This window comes from Hyla sarda, chromosome 1, assembly GCF_029499605.1.
Source record: "Hyla sarda isolate aHylSar1 chromosome 1, aHylSar1.hap1, whole genome shotgun sequence".
Lineage (NCBI taxonomy): Eukaryota > Metazoa > Chordata > Amphibia > Anura > Hylidae > Hyla > Hyla sarda.
In genome coordinates this window covers 66,532,598-66,552,928 of record NC_079189.1, presented here as the reverse complement: position 1 = coordinate 66,552,928, position 20,331 = coordinate 66,532,598, and the positions used below count along the sequence as shown (strand labels likewise).

General features: G+C 44.3%; 1 protein-coding gene across 1 annotated transcript; it reads right to left on the bottom strand.

Moving 5' to 3' along the window:
* Positions 1-9,259: 9,259 nt before the first annotated feature.
* On the bottom strand, positions 9,260-19,012 carry MED28 (mediator complex subunit 28). Its single transcript, XM_056555300.1, has 4 exons — positions 18,828-19,012; positions 13,834-13,900; positions 10,047-10,159; positions 9,260-9,621 (listed from the first exon to the last, which is right to left on the bottom strand). The coding sequence occupies exons 1-4, from the start codon at positions 18,978-18,980 to the stop codon at positions 9,424-9,426; spliced, it is 531 nt and encodes a 176-aa protein (XP_056411275.1). The 5' UTR covers positions 18,981-19,012; the 3' UTR covers positions 9,260-9,423.
* Positions 19,013-20,331: the final 1,319 nt, after the last annotated feature.

Here is a 20,331-nt window from a genome sequence, read left to right as displayed (position 1 = left end):
CTGCATAGATATTCTCAATACTACAAGTCCCAGCAAGCCTGCGAGGTATCCTGTGTCCTTGTTGCCTCTAGAGAAACTGCATAACTGTAAAGACTGTTTCTTAACAATTACAAGTAAAAGTTCCAGTTCTTGCATAATTCCTGCTGTGGACATTCCTTTATTGAAGACCATTATTGGGTTGGTTGACGGCAGTTACCATACTGGAAGAACCACATCCTGGCGTCACGAATAATCAGGGCTTAATAACACCTTACCCCACAGGGTTAATAAAACCAGACCCTGCTACACTATTGCAACACCCCAGCTCACCACAAATGTTTGGTAAAGGAAATGTTGGACAGGGTAAAGGACAGAAGACCCCTGCCATGTCCCCTGCCAGTAAGAATGTTATTGCCAGTACATGCAGCAGTACAGGAATCAGAAACAGCAGCCAGGTGCTCGGTGGTAGTAATAGCTGCTGCTTCATCTGTCCCAAGTTCTCACTGCCTGCCAGTGTTTTAGCAGGTGATCCGGCTTTTTTGAACTACATGAGTATTAAGGAGGTGACAATATGATAGTAAGTAACCTCTCAGTGGATTCGTAAATGTCTACAGTCACATGGCACGGTGGAAATGTCCGTCTTATACGCTGTGTTTCCTCATGTCTTTGCCTCCATCTCCTACTGTTAAGCAAAAGGATAGCACTAGTCACAAGGAGGAGTTGTGTGAGGAGAAAAGTCAAGCTTTGGAATGTGTTGCTGAGGTGGTGGAAATGGAATCAGTGGCCGAGCGTAGCACAACCGGGATCGGTGGTGGTAGGCGTGGTGGGGATGCTGTTTGGCATCATGGTGGCTCTGCTCGGGGGAAGCAAAAAGCCCCAAAGGCTTTTCGGTGGAGGAGGTATACACCATGCGCTTGCCTCCGACACAGAGACCACCGCCAATGAGGGAGAGGAGAAAGACCCTACATTTCTTTCTCCTCCCCCTCATCACCATCTAGTGATGATGAGCCCCCAGAAGGCAGTGCCGCAGGGCAATGCCAGTAGAGGTCCCCATACAATTGACCCTGTCCCCTATACAATTCTCGTTGTCCCCCATATAGGTGACCCCGCCTGGATCAAAGTCCGGACGGTTTTGAGCCACTGATTTCTGGGTTTGTTGGCCACCCAGAAATCTAAATTGACCCCATAGTGCTCAATGAAATGGACTTTAGATTTTTTTTTTTTTGTGAAGACTTTGTCAATTTAATGGCGGCTCAAACAAACTTTTGTCGCCCAGCACCGATGCTTTCTGAAATCCTAATTCCAGAGTCCGCAGTAAGCATAGACATGTCTATTTTTTTTGCGGAATCCACACAGAAATGCATTGCTGTCTATGAGACAGCGCACTTCCGATCACTCATAGCGCCGGGATGTTATGTCAGTGCTCCTCTGTCTGCGGAAATATTCGACATTCCTCTGTCTGAACATAGCCTCAGCCGCCCTTATGCAAATAACTAATTTTGGCCTCAAATGTGCATGAAGCTTTCTTACTTCGGAGCCCTGTCGTATTTCAAGGCCACAATTTAGGGCCACATATGAGGTATTTCCGTACACGGGAGAAACTGCGTTACTTATTTTGGGGGCTTTTTCTCCTTTTACCACTTCTGAAAATGAAATAATTGGGGCTACACCAGCATGTTCGTTAAAAAAAATATATAAATATACTTTTTTTGTTACACTAACATGCTGGAATTTTCCTTAATTTTTCATTTTCACAAGAGGTAAAAGGAGAAAAGGCCCCCCAAAATAAGTAACACAATTTCATCCGAGTAAGGAAATACCCCATATGTGGACGTAAAGTGCTCTGTGGGCCCACAACAGGGCTCAGGAATGAGAGCGCACCATGTACATTTGAGGTCTAAATTGGGGATTTGCACAGGGCTGGCTGATGGTACCAAAGCTTTGTGACCCAATTTTGGAAACTACACTCATCAAGGAATGTAACAAGGGGTGCAATGAGCATTTACACCCCACAGGTGCCTGACAGATTTTTGGAACAGTGGTCCGTGAAGTTATTATTATTATTTTTTTTCATTTGCATAACCCACTGTTCCAAATATCTGTCAAACCCCAGTGGGGTGTAAATGCTCACTGCACCCCTTGTTAAATTCTGTGAGAGGTGTAGTTTCTAAAATGGGGCCACATGTGGTAGGGGGGTTCTGCTGTTTTGACACCATGGGGGCTTTGTAAATGCACAAGGCCCCCGACTTCAATTCGAACCAAAGTCTCTCTCCAAAAGTCCAATGGTGCTCCTTCTCTTATGAGCCCTGTTGTGTGCCCGCAGAGCGATTTATGTATACATATGGGATATTTCCATACTCAAAAGAAATGGGGTTAAAAATGTTGAGGGCCTTTGTATCCTATTACACCTTATGAAATAAAAAAATTGGGGTAACACCAGCATTGTAGTGAAAAAAAATCTATTTTTTTATTTTTGAGTCACATTTTAACAAAAATTTGTCAATCACCTGTGAGGTGTTTAGGCTCCCTGTACCCCTTGTTTCCTTCCTTTATTGGTGTAGTTTCCCAAATAGTGTGCCATGAGGGGTGTTTTTTGCTGTTCTGCCATCATATAGCTTCCTAAATGCGACATGTCCCTCAAATACCATTTCAGCAAAATTCTCTCTCCAAAAGTCTAATTTTGCTCCTTCTCTTCTGAGCATTATAGTGTGCTCGCAGAGTACTTTACGTCCACATATGGGGTATTTCCATACTCAGAAGAGATGGGGTTACAAATTTTGGGGACTTTCCCCTTATTACCCCTTGTGAAAATCAAAAATTTGGGGTAACACCAGCATTTAAGTGAAAAAAATAGAATTTTTCATTTTCACGTCCAACTTTAACGAAAATTTATGAGGTGGTAAGGCTCACTGTACCCCTTGTTACATTCCTTAAGGGGTTTAGTTTCCCAAATAGTGTGCCATGTGGTTTTCTTTTGCTGTTCCAGCACCATTAGGGGCTTCCTAAATGTGATATGCCCACCAAAAATCATTTCAGGAAAATTCTCTCTCGAAAATCCCAAAGTTGCTCCTTCACTTCTGAGCCCTGTAGTGCACCCAAAGAGCACTTTACATCCACATATGAGGGATTTCCATGCTCAAGAGAAATTGGGTTACAAATTTTGGTGGGGCTTTTTCTCCTTTTATCCCTTGTAAAAATTAAAATAAATGGGGCTACAAGAACATACAAAAAAATTTAGATTTTGAGTTTTCTCCTCCACTTTGCTGCTCTTCCTTTGAAACACCTAAATGGTTAACAAACTTACTTTGAGGGTGCAGTTTCTATAATGGGGTTATTTATGGGGATTTCTCACAGAAAGGCCCCTCAAATCTACTTCAAACTGAACTGGTCCCTGAAAAATTCAGAATAGAATTTTTCGTGAAAATTTTAAAAATTGCTGCTATACTTTGAAGCCCTCTAATGTCTTCAAAAAGTAACAACATGTCTACTTTATGATGTCAACATAAAGTAGACATATTGGCCTACATTTATGATCGTAGGTGTAAGTGAAGCATTTTTTTACACCTTTTTTTTGTGTGCTGGTAATGTGTAGGAGAACCAAATTTATTAAATGTTCACAGAGCATTTGATAAATTTTGTGCAGGTAAACATTTTCTCAAATTTCTCTCTTCACCTACACCAAAAAGCTACGCCAAATCTGGGATGGTGTAGTTTTAGAGACTTTTCAGTGGCTTTGCACCTTTTTTTGCGCCTTTTTACAAAAAGGCGCAGTTGATAAATCCCTTCTATATCATGTGTATTTTCAAAATCAGTGGATTGCAACTCAAAATCAGTGGATTGCAACTCAAAATCAGCAGAAATGTGTAAACAAAAAGGCGCAAAAAAGGCGCAAATAAACCCTGCTTGCGCCTTTTTGTGCCTTTTGTAGACACAAAAAACAGTCTAAAGACAATGATAAATGTCGGCCATTGTGTATGTGAATCAATATATAATTTATTTGGCATGTCCAAATAAATTATATATTCAAATTCATAAGTAAAAGCAACTCTGGCTGTGTCCTTAAGGTCAAAATGGGCTGCATCCTTAAGGGGTTCAGGAACAGTGCAGACCTATACTCACCCCAACCTTGGATGATTCACATTAAATGCCCCCCTCAACTGGGCGACAGTTTTTACAATCACTAAGTGCATGGGGCTTAATATGGAGGGTCAGACAGTTCAGATAAGCAACACACAGACACAATGAGAATCAAATCGGAATGACTGGAAAGAAAACCAGGTACAAGTCAAAGGGTTAAAACCAGGAGGACGGCACCACACTAATCAGAAATAGAATCAGCAAACAAAACAAGCAAGGGTCAAACCAGGAAGTCAAGGTCAGGTCCAAATCATTAGCCATAAGAGAAGTCAGAAAATGGGCAAACAATCTGATCTGGAATTCAGGCAACAGTAAAAGATATGCATTTTATGTGTGGAAACACAGTCATTGGTGTATGAGCTAGAAGCTCCTTTAAATGTCCCACTGCCGGGAGGTTTGAGCAATAGCGCCGCAGCAGATTGGCCCAGAAATTCCCCTCCTGATAGGTGCAGCTGGCAATGTCCTACAGTGACAAGTGGCCCTATCCACAACTGGTTTGCCATGAATGGCGGTCATCAGCGATCACACTGACGTCCACAATTAACCCTGAAGATGCCGTGATCACTATCGATCACGGCATCTAAAGTCTACGGTGGTCGTACATAAGACTGATCGGACCACCCATGGTAAAATCGCGGTGGTTCAATCAATAAAGAGGAGTGCTGGAGCACCACTCAACTGCTCCCAGCCATCTAGCAGACCAGCTCCCAGCCCTCAAGCAGACCAGAGGAGTAGATTTATCAAAACCTGTCCAGAGGAAAAGTTGCTAAGTTGCCCATAGCAACCAATCAGGTCCCTTCATCTTTCAGAGGCCTAATTAAAAATTAAAGAAGTGATCTGATTGGTTGCTATAGGCAACTCAGCAACTTTTCCTCTGGACAGGTTTTGATAAATCTCCCCCAAAGATCCTCATAGTCTCCTCTGTACAGTGGATGTTGAGATCAGTAGTAGTAGTACTAGTAGTAATTGATCTTCGAGAAGCATTTATAAGGCAATGTTGATTTGTGGAGGGCGTGGCTGTGACATCACGAGCAGGGCGTGATGTCATGAGCCTCCGCCCCGCATCACCAGTCATCCGGCACGGAGCGAAGTTCGCTCTGTGCACCGAGTGTCTGGGGTGCTGCAGCCGAGATTGCGATCAGACATCTTATCCCCGATCCTTTGGAGGCCTACGTACCGCTCAGGGACCTCTCGGTAGATGAGTCTCTCATCAGTTTTAAGGGGAGACTCATCTTCTGCCAGTACATTCCCTCGAAGCGGGCGCGGTATGGCGTGAAGCTCTATAAACTCTGCGAGAGTACCTCCGGGTACACTTGCAGGTTTAGAGTATATGAGGGACGAGATTCCCGTATTGAACCCCCAGATTGTTCCCCCAATCTGGGTGTTAGCGGGAAAATCGTTTGGGACCTAATGTACCCATTGCTGGATAAGGGTTTCCACGTATACGTGGATAACTTTTATACCAGCTTCCCTCTGTTCAAATCCCTTTCCGCCAGATCCACGTTTGCTTGTGGGACCGTGCGGAAGAACCAGAGAGGCCTCCCTCTAAATTTTGTTAAGACGCCTATCCCCAAGGGTGAGTCCCGTGCCCTGACCCATGATAACCTGTTGTTGGTCAGGTATAAGGATAAGAGGGATGTCCTTATACTCACCACTATTCATGGGAACGGCAGCACCCCTGTCCCTGTGCAAGGTACCGTGGGACCGGTCCTCAAGTCCGATTGTATTCTGGACTACAATCGGTATATGGGGGGAGTTGATCTCTCAGATAAAGTCCTCAAGCCATATACCGCCATGCGGAAAACACGGGCATGGTACAAAAAAGTTGCGGTCTACTTGGTACAGGTTGCCATGTACAACGCTTTTGTACTATCCCAGTATGCTGGCAACACAGGGACATTCCTCCAGTACCAAGAAGAAGTCCTAAGGTTCCTGATCTTTGCTAGCAGGCCGGACTTCCCAAGGGTCTGGAGTTATAGGCGCCAGGATCGTCCCAGGCCAACACTTTCCGGGCCTCTGCATAGGCTGCTTCAGGGAGTATCACACTTCAATGGAGCCCTAAATTTTTCCTTTTCATTAGAATTTTCCATAATTTGACCAATGTATCAAGTCCAGAGTACATTCCAAAATATAACCCCCATAAATCACTAAATTGCCCCAAAAAACCTGAAAAAAAAAAAAAACCTGATAAGACCTCTGGGGGTGTTTTTTTCAAAAATGGGTCATAGGTCACTGAGTCACTATCATCGGGGACTTTTTTATGTTGCCTCAAATGCGCAGTGCTCTCTCTCCACCTAAGCGGGTGCTTATTTGAGGCAACAGGTTAGGGACGGCCACACACCACATTCCCAGAATGATGACTCAGAGCATAGGGTTTGGGGCGGGCATATTTCTTTTAGTTTTGGCTATGCTCTGGGTCATCATTCTGGGAACATATCCTGTTTTATTATTTTATGATTTATAGTTTTCTGGCCCACTGTACCCCATATTACGGGCCTCTGTTCCCCACATGTCTACCCCAGTTACGGCCCCTTGTCCCCCATAGTGTCCCCCTATTTTAGGGCTCAGTGCTCCCCCCATTAATGCTCCTTGAGGGGGGGGGGGGGGGGTTCCACATCCTGGCTGCTATAATAAGCTCAAGGCCCCTGACCACTGACCTCCCACTCCAAGACCTGGTGTGCACCTGCGGAGCGAAAATCATCAAATTAAGGTATGTCCTTATTCCAAAGAAATGTATTTACAAATTTTGGGGTGTCTTTTCTGCTATTAAGCCTTGTAAAAATGTAAAATTTTGGGGAAAACCTACATTTTAGTGACATTTTTATTTTTTTATTTTACATATGCAAAAGTCGTGAAACCCCTGTGGGGTATTAAGGCTTACTTTACCCCTTGTTACATTCCTCAAGGGGTATAGTTTCCAAAATGTGATGCCATGTGGTTTTTTTTTTTGCTGTCCTGGCACCATAGGGGCTTCCCAAATGCGACATGTCCCCCCCATTTCAGCAAAGTTTGCAAATGTGACTCCTCTTCTGAGCATTGTGGTGCTCCTGCAGTGCACTTGACGTCCACTTATGGGGTACCTCCATACTCAGAAGAGATGGGGTTACAAATTTTGGGGGGTATTTTCTGCTATTAACCCTTGCAAAAATGTGAAATTTGGGGGGAAACATTTTAGTGAAAAAAAAAAAAATGTTTACATATGGAAAAGTTGTGAAACCCCTGTGGGGTATTAAGGCTCACTTAATTCCTTGTTACGTTCCTCAAGGGGTCTAGTTTCCAAAATGGTATGCCATATGGCTTTTTTTTTTTTTTTTTTTTGCTGTTCTGGCACCATAGGGGCTTCCTAAATGCAACATGCCCCCCAAGCAAAATTTGCTCTCAAAAAGCCAAATAAGACTCATTCTCTTCTGAGCATTGTAGTTCGCCCGTAGTGCACTTCAGGTCAACTTATGGGGTACCTCCATACTCAGAAGAGATGGGGTTACAAATTTTGGGGGGTATTTTCTGCTATTAACCCTTGCAAAAATATGAAATTTGGGGGGGGGGGGGGGAACACACATTTTAGTGAAAAAAAATAAATACATTTTTACATATGCAAAAGTCGTGAAACCCCTGTGGGGTATTAAGGCTCATTTAATTCATTGTTACGTTCCTCAAGGGGTCTAGTTTCCAAAATGGTATGCCATGTGGGGTTTTTTGCTTTTCTGGCACCATGGGGGCTTCCTAAATGCCACATGCCCCCCTAATAAAAATTTGCTCTCAAAAAGCCAGATGTTACTCCTTCTCTTCTGAGCATTGTAGTTCGCCCGTAGTGCACTTCAGGTCAACTTATGGGGTACCTTCATACTCAGAAGAGATGGGGTTACAAATTTTGGGGGGTATTTTCTGCTATTAACCCTTGCAAAAATGTGAAATTTGGGGGGAAACACATTTTAGTGAAAAAAATTTTTTTTTTTACATATGCAAAAGTCGTGAAACACCTGTGGGGTATTAAGGCTCACTTAATTCCTTGTTACGTTCCCCGAGGGGTCTAGTTTCCAAAATGGTATGGCATGTGTTTTTTTTTTTTTTTTTGCTGTTCTGGCACCATAGGGGCTTCCTAAATGCAACATGCCCCCCCCCCCCCAAAAAAAAACCATTTCACAAAAACGTACTCTCCAAAATCCCCTTGTCGCTCCTTCGCTTCTGAGCCCTCTACTGCCCCCGCCGAACAATTTACATAGGCATATGAGGTATGTGCTTACTCGAGAGAAATTGGGCTACAAATACAAGTATAAATTTTCTCCTTTTACCCCTTGTAAAAATTCAAAAATTGGGTCTACAAGAACATGCGAAAATGTAAAAAATGAAGATTGTGAATTTTCTCATTCACTTTGCTGCTATTCCTGTGAAACACCTAAAGGGTTAAAATGCTGACTGAATGTCATTTTGAATACTTTGGGGGGGTGCAGTTTTTATAATGGGGTCATTTGTGGGGTATTTCTAAGATGAAGACCCTTCAAATCCACTTCAAACCTGAACTGGTCCCTGAAAAATAGTGAGTTTGGAAATTTTGTGAAAAATTGGAAAATTGCTGCTAAACTTTGAAGCCCTCTGGTGTCTTCCAAAAGTAAAAACTCTTCAATTTTATGATGCAAACATAAAGTAGACATATTGTATATGTCAATAGAAAAAAATTATTTGGAATATCCATTTTCCTTACAAGCAGAGAGCTTCAAAGTTAGAAAAATGCTAAATTTTCAAATTTTTCATCAAGAAAGGATGCAAGTTACCAAAAAATGTTACCACTATGTTAAAGTAGAATATGTCCCGAAAAAACTATCTCGGAATCAGAATGATAACTAAAAGCATTCCAGAGTTATTAATGTTTAAAGTGACAGTGGTCAGATGTGCAAAAAATGGCCGGGTCCTAAGGTATAAAATGGCTGGGTCCTTAAGGGGTTAATATCAATCTACAATGAAGGGGAAAAAAAACTGGAAAGGTGCGTCCAAACTATTGACTACTACTGTCTAGTATACACATCCTAGGTCCTGAAGTTAAGATAAAGAGACCAAATGGTATTAGAACAGTCATCATATTGCGCAGTACAGTATTACAGCATTGGGAGTATTTGGCATTAAGAAACACTAAAGCAAAACAGTGGTTAAGAAAGGTATTTTTTATTGAATTGTGGCATAAAAAGTCACCAGCAATCGTTACGAGCTTAAAACAAAATTCTACTTTACAAAATATAGTACAAAAACAGTAAAGGAAAAATAGAAATAGTCTTTACAAGAAATCTTTGAGGCCGCCTCTGTACAGTCAAATCACGTTGGCTTCATTGGTGCAGGGATATTGGCAGAGGCTTGTTCCAAAAATGCAAGAGGCCCTTGTGCCATTTCACTTGGCTTCTTATGCTGACCATTGATCTCTTCCAGAACCTGCTGCCAGCTCCGTAATTTTGTCAGGTGCTTCTGAATGAGCGCTTCCTTCCTTTGCAGCTCACTTCTCAGTTCTGTCACATCCTGTAACAAAGTAAGGGCAGCAATGAAAGACGACTCCAAAACAACTGTCAAGAGGTTTGATCAGTTGGGGTCTGAGTGTTCAAACCCTAATTGTTTAGTGAAGCAAGGATAAGTGCATGCTATGAGAGAAGGGGGAGAATACTCAGACCCCAACCGATCAAAATGTGTCTCTACGACAAAACAGGTATAGACTTATTGGATAAATCCTGGGAAGCACTGAATAATAAGCGGAATTACCTTCTTTTCCTATGTCTCTACAACAAGTCAAAAGATATTTTTAAGTGACCGGTACACTTTAGGAAAGGCCATGGATGTTTAGGTCCTGGAGAACCCCTTTAAGAGCAACCAGTTTCCTATTAAGACATCCAGGTTCTGTGTGCAGATGACCTTTATATGTAGTGATGAGAATAAAGTAAGACAGTTACCTCTTTAATAACCTGCTCTGGCTTTTGGACCGAGAGCTGTAATCTTTTCTGTAGGAAAAAGCATTCTGTCTGTCTGGCCACATCCAGGAACTTATGAATACATTGCTCAACACCTGAGGAGAAGAAGGGAACAGATTGAATTCCTTCTAGAACGTCTAAGCACTTAGGGGGAGTTATCAAAAACTGTGCAGAGGAGGAGTGGTGCAGTTGCCCATGGCAACCAGATTGCTTATTTCCTTTTTCAGACCTGTGAAAAAAGAAAGAAACAATCTGATTGGTTGCCATGGGCAACTAAACCACTATTAAAAACCACTGTTAAAAAATAAAATCAAGTGCCTAAAAAAAAAAATCTCTTCAATGGTAGTACATTTTAGTCCGTTTAAGAAGAAAAAATAAATAAATAAATAATAAATTATGTTTTTCTTTTTCTTTGTAGACTGCTTCAAAGCTACAGTGAAAAAACGCAAAAAAAACACTGCGTGCGATTAAAGCGCAACTGTCATGAGTTTTAACCCCCATAAACCAGCCCCAGCTTGTCAAAGTTGTTAGAAATAACAGTGAAATCATACCTTTTTCTGCTTTCTAGCAGCTTTAATGATGCTAAAAAATGCTTTTAACGATAGTCAGCAACAGTCAGATAGGTGTGGCTATGCCCGCAGCCGCCACGCCTATCCCATGTATGTCAGTGCTGGGGAAGCTGTGTGATTGGTTCACAGGTCCCAGCACTGAGAGCCCTTATTACTGTACTGTACTGTACTGTAGAAGAATAAACGGCGCCCGTTCATCTATGCACTCCGGTGATGCGGGCGGGCAGCCAGCACTAGCTCTCTTTCTGCTAATACTTGCTCCCTAAAGCCCGATGCGCGGCATAATGCTGTAGCGGAATGATCTGGCTGCCCAGTCTCATCTACTGCTGTGATGCAATGCGGGTGGCCAGTTCATTCTGCTACAGCATTACGCCGCGCATTGGGCTATAGGGAGCAAGTATTAGCAGAAAGAGAGCTAGTGCTTGCTGTAATCGCTGGCTGCCCGCATCACCGGAGTGCATAGATGAACGGGCGCCGTTTATTCTTCTACAGTACAGTAATAAGGGCTCTCAGTGCTGGGACCTGTGGACCAATCACACAGCGTCCCCAGCACTGACATACATGGGATAGGCGTTGCGGGCATAGCCACGCCTATCTGATTGTTGATGACTATCGTTAAAACATTTTTTAGCATCATTAAAGCTGCTAGAAAGCAGCAAAAGATATGATTTCACTGTTATTTCTAACAACTTTGTCAAGCTGTGGCTGGTTTATGGGGGTTAAAACTCATGACAGTTGCACTTTAAATGGATCAAAACATACAATGATAAGATTCCATGCGCTTTACGGACAGTTATGTAAAAAAGAAAAAATCTGATATAATTTTGTCTGTTTTGGAAAGGAAAAAAAATTCAATAAAATTGTGACCAACCATGATTTTCTACATGACTAAAAATCGGACAAAAGTGTAAATGAACCAAAATAGGTGGATGTGCTAGATACGATTTATTAATAGAGATCAATGGATACATTGTATGAATTAGATGGATCTAAAAATTGTCACGTAAATGAAGCCTTACCGACACATATCCAGATATACCATATTACCTCTCCAGTCATAAAGGAACAGAACAAAGGAAAATACTGGAGCGCTGCCAACTAGGCTATTTCCCAGCATTGAAGATTAACTAATGGCTTTGTTTACACTGGCATCATGGCTTCTCGTGTCAGAAAAACAAATGTTAAATGTTTGCATAGTTCACATGTGGTTATTTTTTCAACTTTAACTATTTGTATTTTCCTAACACTACGTACACACACAAAAAACAAAAACAGTTACACCTTAACCAAGAAAAGAAAATATGGACAAAAACCAGATAAATATAGAACGACAAATAACACTGAAAAGAAAAATCTGTTTTACACATTTAGTTATTCAAAGACAATCTTTTGGGATAGGTGATGTCCAGCTCCCTTCCCAAGCCTGCTGTGCTCGGAGTGGCGTGGGAAGCGCCTGTATACACGGATGCAATTACAGAGAGATGTCCAGCACAGATGGATGCGGAATGGTGCTTTTATTGCAGTAAAACTTCACAACATGATAGACCTGGACAGGTGACGCGTTTCGGCCCTAGCGTTGGGCCTTAGTCATTAGAGATGAGCGAATTTACAGTAAATTCGATTAGTCACGAACTTCTCGGCTCGGCAGTTGATGACTTATCCTGCATAAATTAGTTCAGCTTTCAGGTGCTCCCGTGGTCTGGAAAAGGTGGATACAGTCCTAGGAAAGAGTCTCCTAGGATTGTATCCACCTTTTACAGCCCACGGGAGCACCTGAAAGCTGAACTAATTTATGCAGGAAAAGTCATTAACTGCCGAGCCGAGAAGTTCGTGACGAATCGAATTTACTGTAAATTCGCTCATCTCTATTAGTCATGACTAAGGCCCGACGCTAGGCTCGAAACGCGTCACCTGTCGATGTCTATCATGTTGTGAAGTTTTACTGCAATAAAAGCACCATTCCGCATCCATCTGTGCTGGACATCTCTCTGTAATTGCAATCTTTTGGGATATGACTACCCGAACTGCTCCTGCTTGTAAGGCCTCATATACACATGAACAAGTCCTTAGGCTGGGGCTTGATACAATCTTTTTGCAGTAATGCAGATATGGACTCTTTCAGATAAAAAAAGGCTTGCTTTCCATTCTCTTACCATTCTATAACTTTTTGTACACTTCTGGAGGGCTTTACTGCTGTCGTCGGCAGTGAGAAGAAAATGAAGGCATACGGCTCTAGTGACTGGTGAAGGGACCAGCGATCAGACTTTGATAACCTTATCCTATCTAGATGATAAATGTATTTAATTTAAATGCATAGAAGAAAGTCAAGTAGACTTAGCAAGTCATGGCAACTCACCGACTGACGGAAGGATAACTATGTTTATTAGGAAGGTGCTTTACACAGACATCCATAAATCGTGCTGACACACCGCAGGAGAGTGAAATGGGATCGGGGGCAATGCAACGTCCTCTAGGCCGGAAGAAGCGCCATGTGACGTGAAACGGACGTTGCCTTGCCCCGATCCCATTCCACTCTCCCATAGTTGCCATGTCTACTTGACTTTCTTCTATGCATTTTTCGTTGCTTTTGTCCGACATTGAGCACCACGCTGACACACAGCTGATCGCTACATTTGTGGTTTCGTTTGGTATTTGTGTGGACCGTATCCATACTTGCAGTGCCTGTTTTTTTTCTTCTTGTGCTGATCTTTTACATGTATTTAAAGCGCAACTGTCATGAGTTTTAACCCCCATAAACCAGCCCCAGCTTGACAAAGTTGTTAGAAATAACAGTTAAATCGTACCTTTTTCTGGTTTATGGGGGTGAAAAAACTCATGACAGTCGTGCTTTAATTTAAAACTGAAAGGCAGCACACCTGCATTAAACCCAAAACCCAGGGTTATAGTGCGGATGAACTGAAATACAAGGATGTACTACTTACTTGGATCCGTGGTCCAGTTCCAAAGATAGCCTTGGAACAGCCTCCATTGCACAAAGAAGGCTACTAGCATTGTAGGCCAATATAACAAGTATCTCAGGGGCCAGACCACAGACATGAGTAAGTGATAACTTGTAATCACCTGCACTATAACCCTGTGTATTAGGTTTAATGCAGATGAACTGGCTGTCATTTTCCCTTTAATGTGAAACCCCATTAAACAACAGACACCACAGCACCAGAGTCATAAGTTTACATTACCAGTGCGGATCTCCTCCTGGTCAGTACCATTCACATAGTCCTGGCTCACAAGAGAAGCAAAGCATGCCTGAAACAGAAAAGACAATTGCAATGATTATCACTTAGATCTGATGGGAGTTGTAGTTTTGCAACATCTGGAGGGCCACCGTTTAGAGACCACTGCCTTGGGTGAAGCTTCCTATGACACGGGCTATAGAACCTATCATATTACTATCCAAAAAACAAGGGAACATTCCATAGGCATGACACCTACTATTAGAACCAATAATATGTTACGCCAAACTGAATCATTAAAATATTTGTTTATTGAAAATATTTAAAACAAAACACATAAAATACATAGTGCATGAGATGTGGCTGACAAGATATACATATGAGGAAATACGAGATATAATGGTCAATATAGTGAACGTACAATATACAGGGTGGGCCATTTATATGAATACTAGGGATCGACCGATATCGTTTTTTTAGGGCCGATACCGATAATCTGTGGAGGTTAGGGCCGATAGCCGATAACTTATACCGATATTCCGGTATAAGTTATCGGCTATTTATCCCCCCGCGACACTGCTGCAGATCATTGATTTAAAGCGGGCGCTTTAAATCAATGCACTGCAGTGGCTTTTGCGGTGCCATAGGCCGCCGCCGCCGCCACCACCACCACCACCACCCGCTTCTCTCCCCCTACCTGTCAGGGTGGTCCGGGTCATCCATCCTTCCTGTAGTGTCCGGCGGCATTTCGGGTGGAGGGTGAACCGTTCCGGGCTGTCCTTCTCCGGGGGTCATCTTATCCACTCCGGGCAGGCTCCGGCCTAGTAACGCAGCATAGACGACGCTGCGCAGTGACAACCGTGCGCAGCGACGCACCTGACGCCACGGCGTAGCGGCGTCTATGCAGCGTACTAGGCCGGAGCCTGCCTGGAGTGGAGAAGATGACCCCCGGAGAAGGACAGCCCGGAACGGTTCACCCTCCACCCGGAATGCCGCCGGACACTACAGGAAGGATGGATGACCCGGACCACCCCCATTACGGGTAAGTTTAATTTTTTTTATTGACTCGGAGGGTGGGGGAGGGGCCCGACCAGTATAGCGGAATGGGCAAAAATCCATAACGGTATACCGCCCAGCCCTACGGTGGGGGGGTGCAACACGGTGCGGTGGGGGCGGTGCAGTGGGCAGGCATTATCGGCAAGGTAATTGCCGATACCGATAATGCCCAAAATCGTGATAATCGGTCGATCCCTAATGGATACACCTTAATAAAATGGGAATGGCTGGTGATATTAACTTCCGTTTTGTGGCACATTAGTATATGTGAGGGGGGAAACTTTTCAAGATGGGTGGTGACCATGGCGGCCATTTCGAAGTTGGCAATTTTGAATCCAACTTTTGTTTTTTCAATAGGTAGAGGGTCATGTGACACATCAAACTTATTGGGAATTTCACAAGAAAAACAATGATGTGCTTGGAGTTATTTACAAGTTTCTGACCACTTATAAAATGTGTTCAATGTGCTGCCCATTGTGTTGGATTGTCAATGCAACCCTCTTCTCCCACTCTTCACACACTGATAGCAACACCGCAGGAGAAATGCTAGCACAGGCTTCCAGTATCCGTATACACTGCTATATACTACTATATACACCGCAGGAGAAATGCTAGCACAGGCTTCCAGTATCCGTAGTTTCAGGTGCTGCAGAATGGGCAAAACAAAAACTGGAACAGGACCCTCAGTTTACGCAGAAGATTTTGTTACATGATGAAAAATTAGAAATTGCTACATGATGATGTGTTTCCCTCTTTATGCACTGAAGCTGGCACGTTCCCTGAGTTTTTCCACCAAGATGGTGACCACCACATTATGGGTGTCAGGTCCAAGCATTCCTAGATGAACAGTTTCCTGCAAAGTGGATTGGTTATCGTGAGCCAGTTGAATGGCCCCCAAGGTCTCCCGATCTGACCCCCTTAGACTTATCTTTGGGGTCGAAACTACGGATACTGGAAGCCTGTGCTAGCATTTCTCCTGCGGTGTTGCTATCAGTGTGTGAAGAGTGGGAGAAGAGGGTTTCATTGACAATCCAACACAATGGGCAGCACATTGAACACATTTGTCAGAAACTTTTAAATAACTCATGAAAGAATAAAGTTACGTTAAAGCCAAGCACATCATTGTTTTTCTTGTGAAATTCCCAATAAGTTTGATGCGTCACATGACCCTCTTCCTACTGAAAAAAACTAAAGTTGGATTCAAAATGGCCGCCACGGTCACAACCCATCTTGAAAAGTTTCCCCCCCTCACATATACTAATGTGCCACAAACAGGAAGTTAATATCACCAACCATTCCCATTTTATTAAGGTGTATCCATATAAATGGCCCACCCTGTACATGTGAGGTGTAGGTAAAACCCACTCATAAATAGGGTCAGCATGTAAAAAGCAAAGACGGGGAGACAGAATTGTATACATTGACCCCAAGATGGTGAAAGCAGCAAAGCATAAGTAGCAGAAATAAGGATACACCATACAGACTACTGACGTGTTTTGCACTTTGATAAAGCGGTCAGTGAAACATGTGTCAGGGGTCTGTAAAGTGGTCTGTATGGTGTATCCTTATTTCTGCTACTTATGCTTTGTGGATCTTGCATGTTTACTGTATTTTGTTACTTATTCTCTTTCACCATCTTGTGATAGTTACTGGGGTCAGTGTATACAATTCTGTCTCCCCGTCTTTGCTTTTTACATGCTGACCCTATTTATGAGTGGGTTTTACCTCACTTGTATATTTATTGTAGGTTCACTATATTGACCACCACATATCTTGGGCAACTTCAGGACCACAGTTCTAGAGTAAGAAGATTAATGCCTTGTGAAATTAAGTTAACTGAGAAAAAAAAAAAAAAGCAACTTATTAACTCCTTAAAAGGAAAACTGTCACATTGCTCCCCCGCACTAACAAGCGGTACTGACTGGTAGTACTGGGGACGCTGATCAGTTTGAGGTTTACTGTGCCCTGGTCCGTCCCGCCGTTTGGCTGAAATCTTCTATTTTCTGTATATGCTAATTAGGTGCTAACTGGCACAGGCAGGGTTACAGGCACTCCGCCTCTTCATTACAGAGTGGGAGAAGAGGGAGAGGTGAAAGAGGGGAGGAATATTGATGAGCTGGGCGGTGCTGCGGCGCTGTCGTCAGAGTGCCTGTAACCTGGCCTGTGCCACTTAGCACCTAATTAGCATATACAGAAAACAAAGATTTCGGCAGGACGGATTCGGGCACGGCAAGCATCAAACTGATCAGCGTCCCCTGCACTACCAGACAGTACCACTGGTTGGTGCGGGGGTAGCAAATTGACAGTTTTCCTTTAACAGCCTATGATAAAATGTCTGCTACCACTCCATGATCTACATTCTCTCCATGGTAACCCTGCAGGCACCGTCAGTGTCCCCATGAGATCGGCAGCAGGAGCCAAGCAGCAATACACAGTGAGGCTTCTACCAGGATTGGAGATAACTCAGATCCCGGCAGTTTAACCCTTTAGTTGCCACAGTTACTATTGACAATGGCATCTAAGGCTTTGGCTGTCCGGATTTGCAGTTTTGCAACAGCTGGAGGCACCCTGGTTAGGGAGCACTGATCTAAGAGGAGAGAGAAAAAAGGGGACTCCTCCTATCACCCTATTAATTTCTCTGCAATGGGACTGAGGTGTGCTAATGGTAGAGCTGGGCGGTATACCGGTGTGTTTTTGTCTTACGATTTGAATTTTCCACATACCGCAATACCGTTCCCATAGCAACCAACACGTGATGGCGTAGAGAAACGTCCGGCCGCACAGCGTCTATGGGAAGTGTAGTCCGAGCCGCACTAAACTGACTGAGGAGCTGGGAGGGGACTACAACTCCCGGCGGGCAAGTGACTTCCGGGCGGGTGCGGGAAACTCAAACAGAACTGCGGAGACATGGAGTTACCGGGCGTCCTGACCAAGACCCCCGACCACCTGACACTATACTGAGGAACCCCCCCGACCACAAATACTGTTAAATACCGTGAAAGCGCCATAATTTAGAAAAATACAGTGACATACATTTTTGGTCATACCGCCCAGCTCTAGCTAATGGGTTACTAAATGGTCTACTATGACAGAAAACGCAATTTAGGGAGAATTTCAAAACCGCCTGCTGCCGGACTATTGCCGTACCCCATTAATTTTAATTAGCGAAATGCAGTCAACTAATTTTCCGGGTGTATCTAGCTACTGACCTGGACCAAAAGGTTTGGTCTGCTGCCATTTTTAGTCTGGGTAAAAAGACGCATATGGATAAAAAAAAATGAGCCGACCGAAGACACTAACTGACGCCAGTCGGCTCAATGAAATCAATGGGGTACGGACTACGGAACCGATCAGACAGTTTTGAAGTTCTCCCTAGAACATGTCAAAAGTTTTTATAATAGTAGGTACACTTAAAAGTGCATCAACTATACCAGTGTTTCCCCAACCAAGGTGCCTCCAGCTGTTGCAAAACTACAACTTCCAGCATGTCCGGACAGCCGAAGGCTGTCCGGGCATGCTGGGAGTTGTAGTTTTGCAACAGCTGGAGGCCCCCTGGTTGGGAAAACACTGTACCGCACTGTGTGACCCATCTAATAGTTAAAAATATGCTGCTTCAGCTGATCAGTTGTGGAGATAAACGAATACTCCCTCTACCACAACTGTGCCCTTAAAACACAGCTGCGGCTCTCAGGGCATGCTGGGAGTTGTAGTCGTACACTATCTGCAGAGCAAAGGCTTGCAAACCACTATACATCCAATGCTACAGTGCTTCCCAACCTATGGGTCTCCAGCTGTTGCAAGACTGCAACTCCTATCATGTCAGGGCACAATGGGAGTTGTAGTTTTGCAACAGCTGGAGTTCGCAGCTAAACATCGTACTCCAATCGTTGGCACTACAACTCCCAGCATGCCCAAAAGGCACCAGTGACCGGCCATACTGTCACCTCGAAGGAGGACTCGAGCTCGTCCACCAGGGTGCTGTTGGGGTTCTTGGCCCCGGGAGGAGTGGACATGAGGCCGGCCCCGGCTCCAGGCTGCATGGGCGGCGGAGGACCGGGCGGCTGCCCCGAAAACATCCCGCTGAGAGAAGACGCCATGATTCGGAGGAAGTGACGTCACCCACCAGAGCACTCAGCCGGAAGTGTTCCCTCATCTCACCTACTGGCATACGTCCGGGCGCCGCCATCTTTGTTTTGGTGAAAACGATAGATTTATATGGTGACGCTGTTTTTATTATAAGCAATGTGTTATATGTGTAGAACTACAAGCCCCAGCCTCTAGGAGCAATGGCCCCTAGTGATGAAGCGTGGATTTACATGAGGGGATCAGGCGTGTTGATTTTTTTGTATTATTTTTGCCCACCAGATGGCGCTATGATTTATGTTAGCGATAGAGAAGAAGATATGGCTAAAAGAAAGAGGGAGACTGATGTCAGTGGGGATTGTGATGGAAGAGCAGGGCCAGACTGGGACTATGGTTAGACTAAGCAGCCCATATTTTATGTGGGGGTCTAACTGCTAGGACCCTCTCCAATCAACTTGGTTCAAGTGGCTCTCCAGCTGTTGCAAAGTTACAACTCCCATCAGCTGGAGAGCCACAGATTGGGGTACGGTGTCACCCATCATCCCTACAGAATTTAAAAGTGACTACAGCAGTGATGGGACAGTCAGGCAGACTATACAACAGTATATACCAGTGTTTCCCAACCTGGGTGCCTCCAGCTGTTGCAAAACTACAACACCCAGCATGCCCGGACAGCCATTGGCTGTCCGGGTATGCTGGGAGTTGTAGTTTTGCAACAGCTGGAGGCGCCCCGGTTGGGAAACACTGGTGTATATATATAGTGACACACAGATGTAGTCATCTTGTCCAGGCACCAGAACTTCAAGAGCTAAATCTTCCCTCTGCAGAGATTGACGCCCGGACATAATATTCTCTATATGAAGACAATTATTATTATACCTCCACTACACACTGTGCCCCATAAATATAACCCTGCCACACACTGTGCCCCTGAAAATAATACTGCCACCCCTGTACTGTCCTCCTCCAGACCCCTCTGTCTTCATCCCCTCTCCCCCCCAGACCCCTAAGTCCTCCTCCAGACCGCTATGCCCCCCTCCCAGACCCCCCTGTGTCCCCCCCCAACCCCTCTGTCTTTCTCCTGACCCCTACCGGACCCCTATGTCGCGTCCTCCCGACCCCTCTGTCCTCCTGCAGACCCCTATCCCCAGACTTCTCTGTGTCGCCCTGACCCCTATGTCTTCCATCAGACCCCTATGCCCTCCCAGACATCTCTGTGTCCCCCAAACCCATAGTTCTTTCTTCAGTCCCCTATGCCCCCTCAGATTCCTCTACATCCTCCAGACCCCTCTGTCATCCACTTCAAGACCCCTCGGTCATTATCCTCCAGACCCCTCTGTCATCCTCTTGGTCATTATCCTCCAG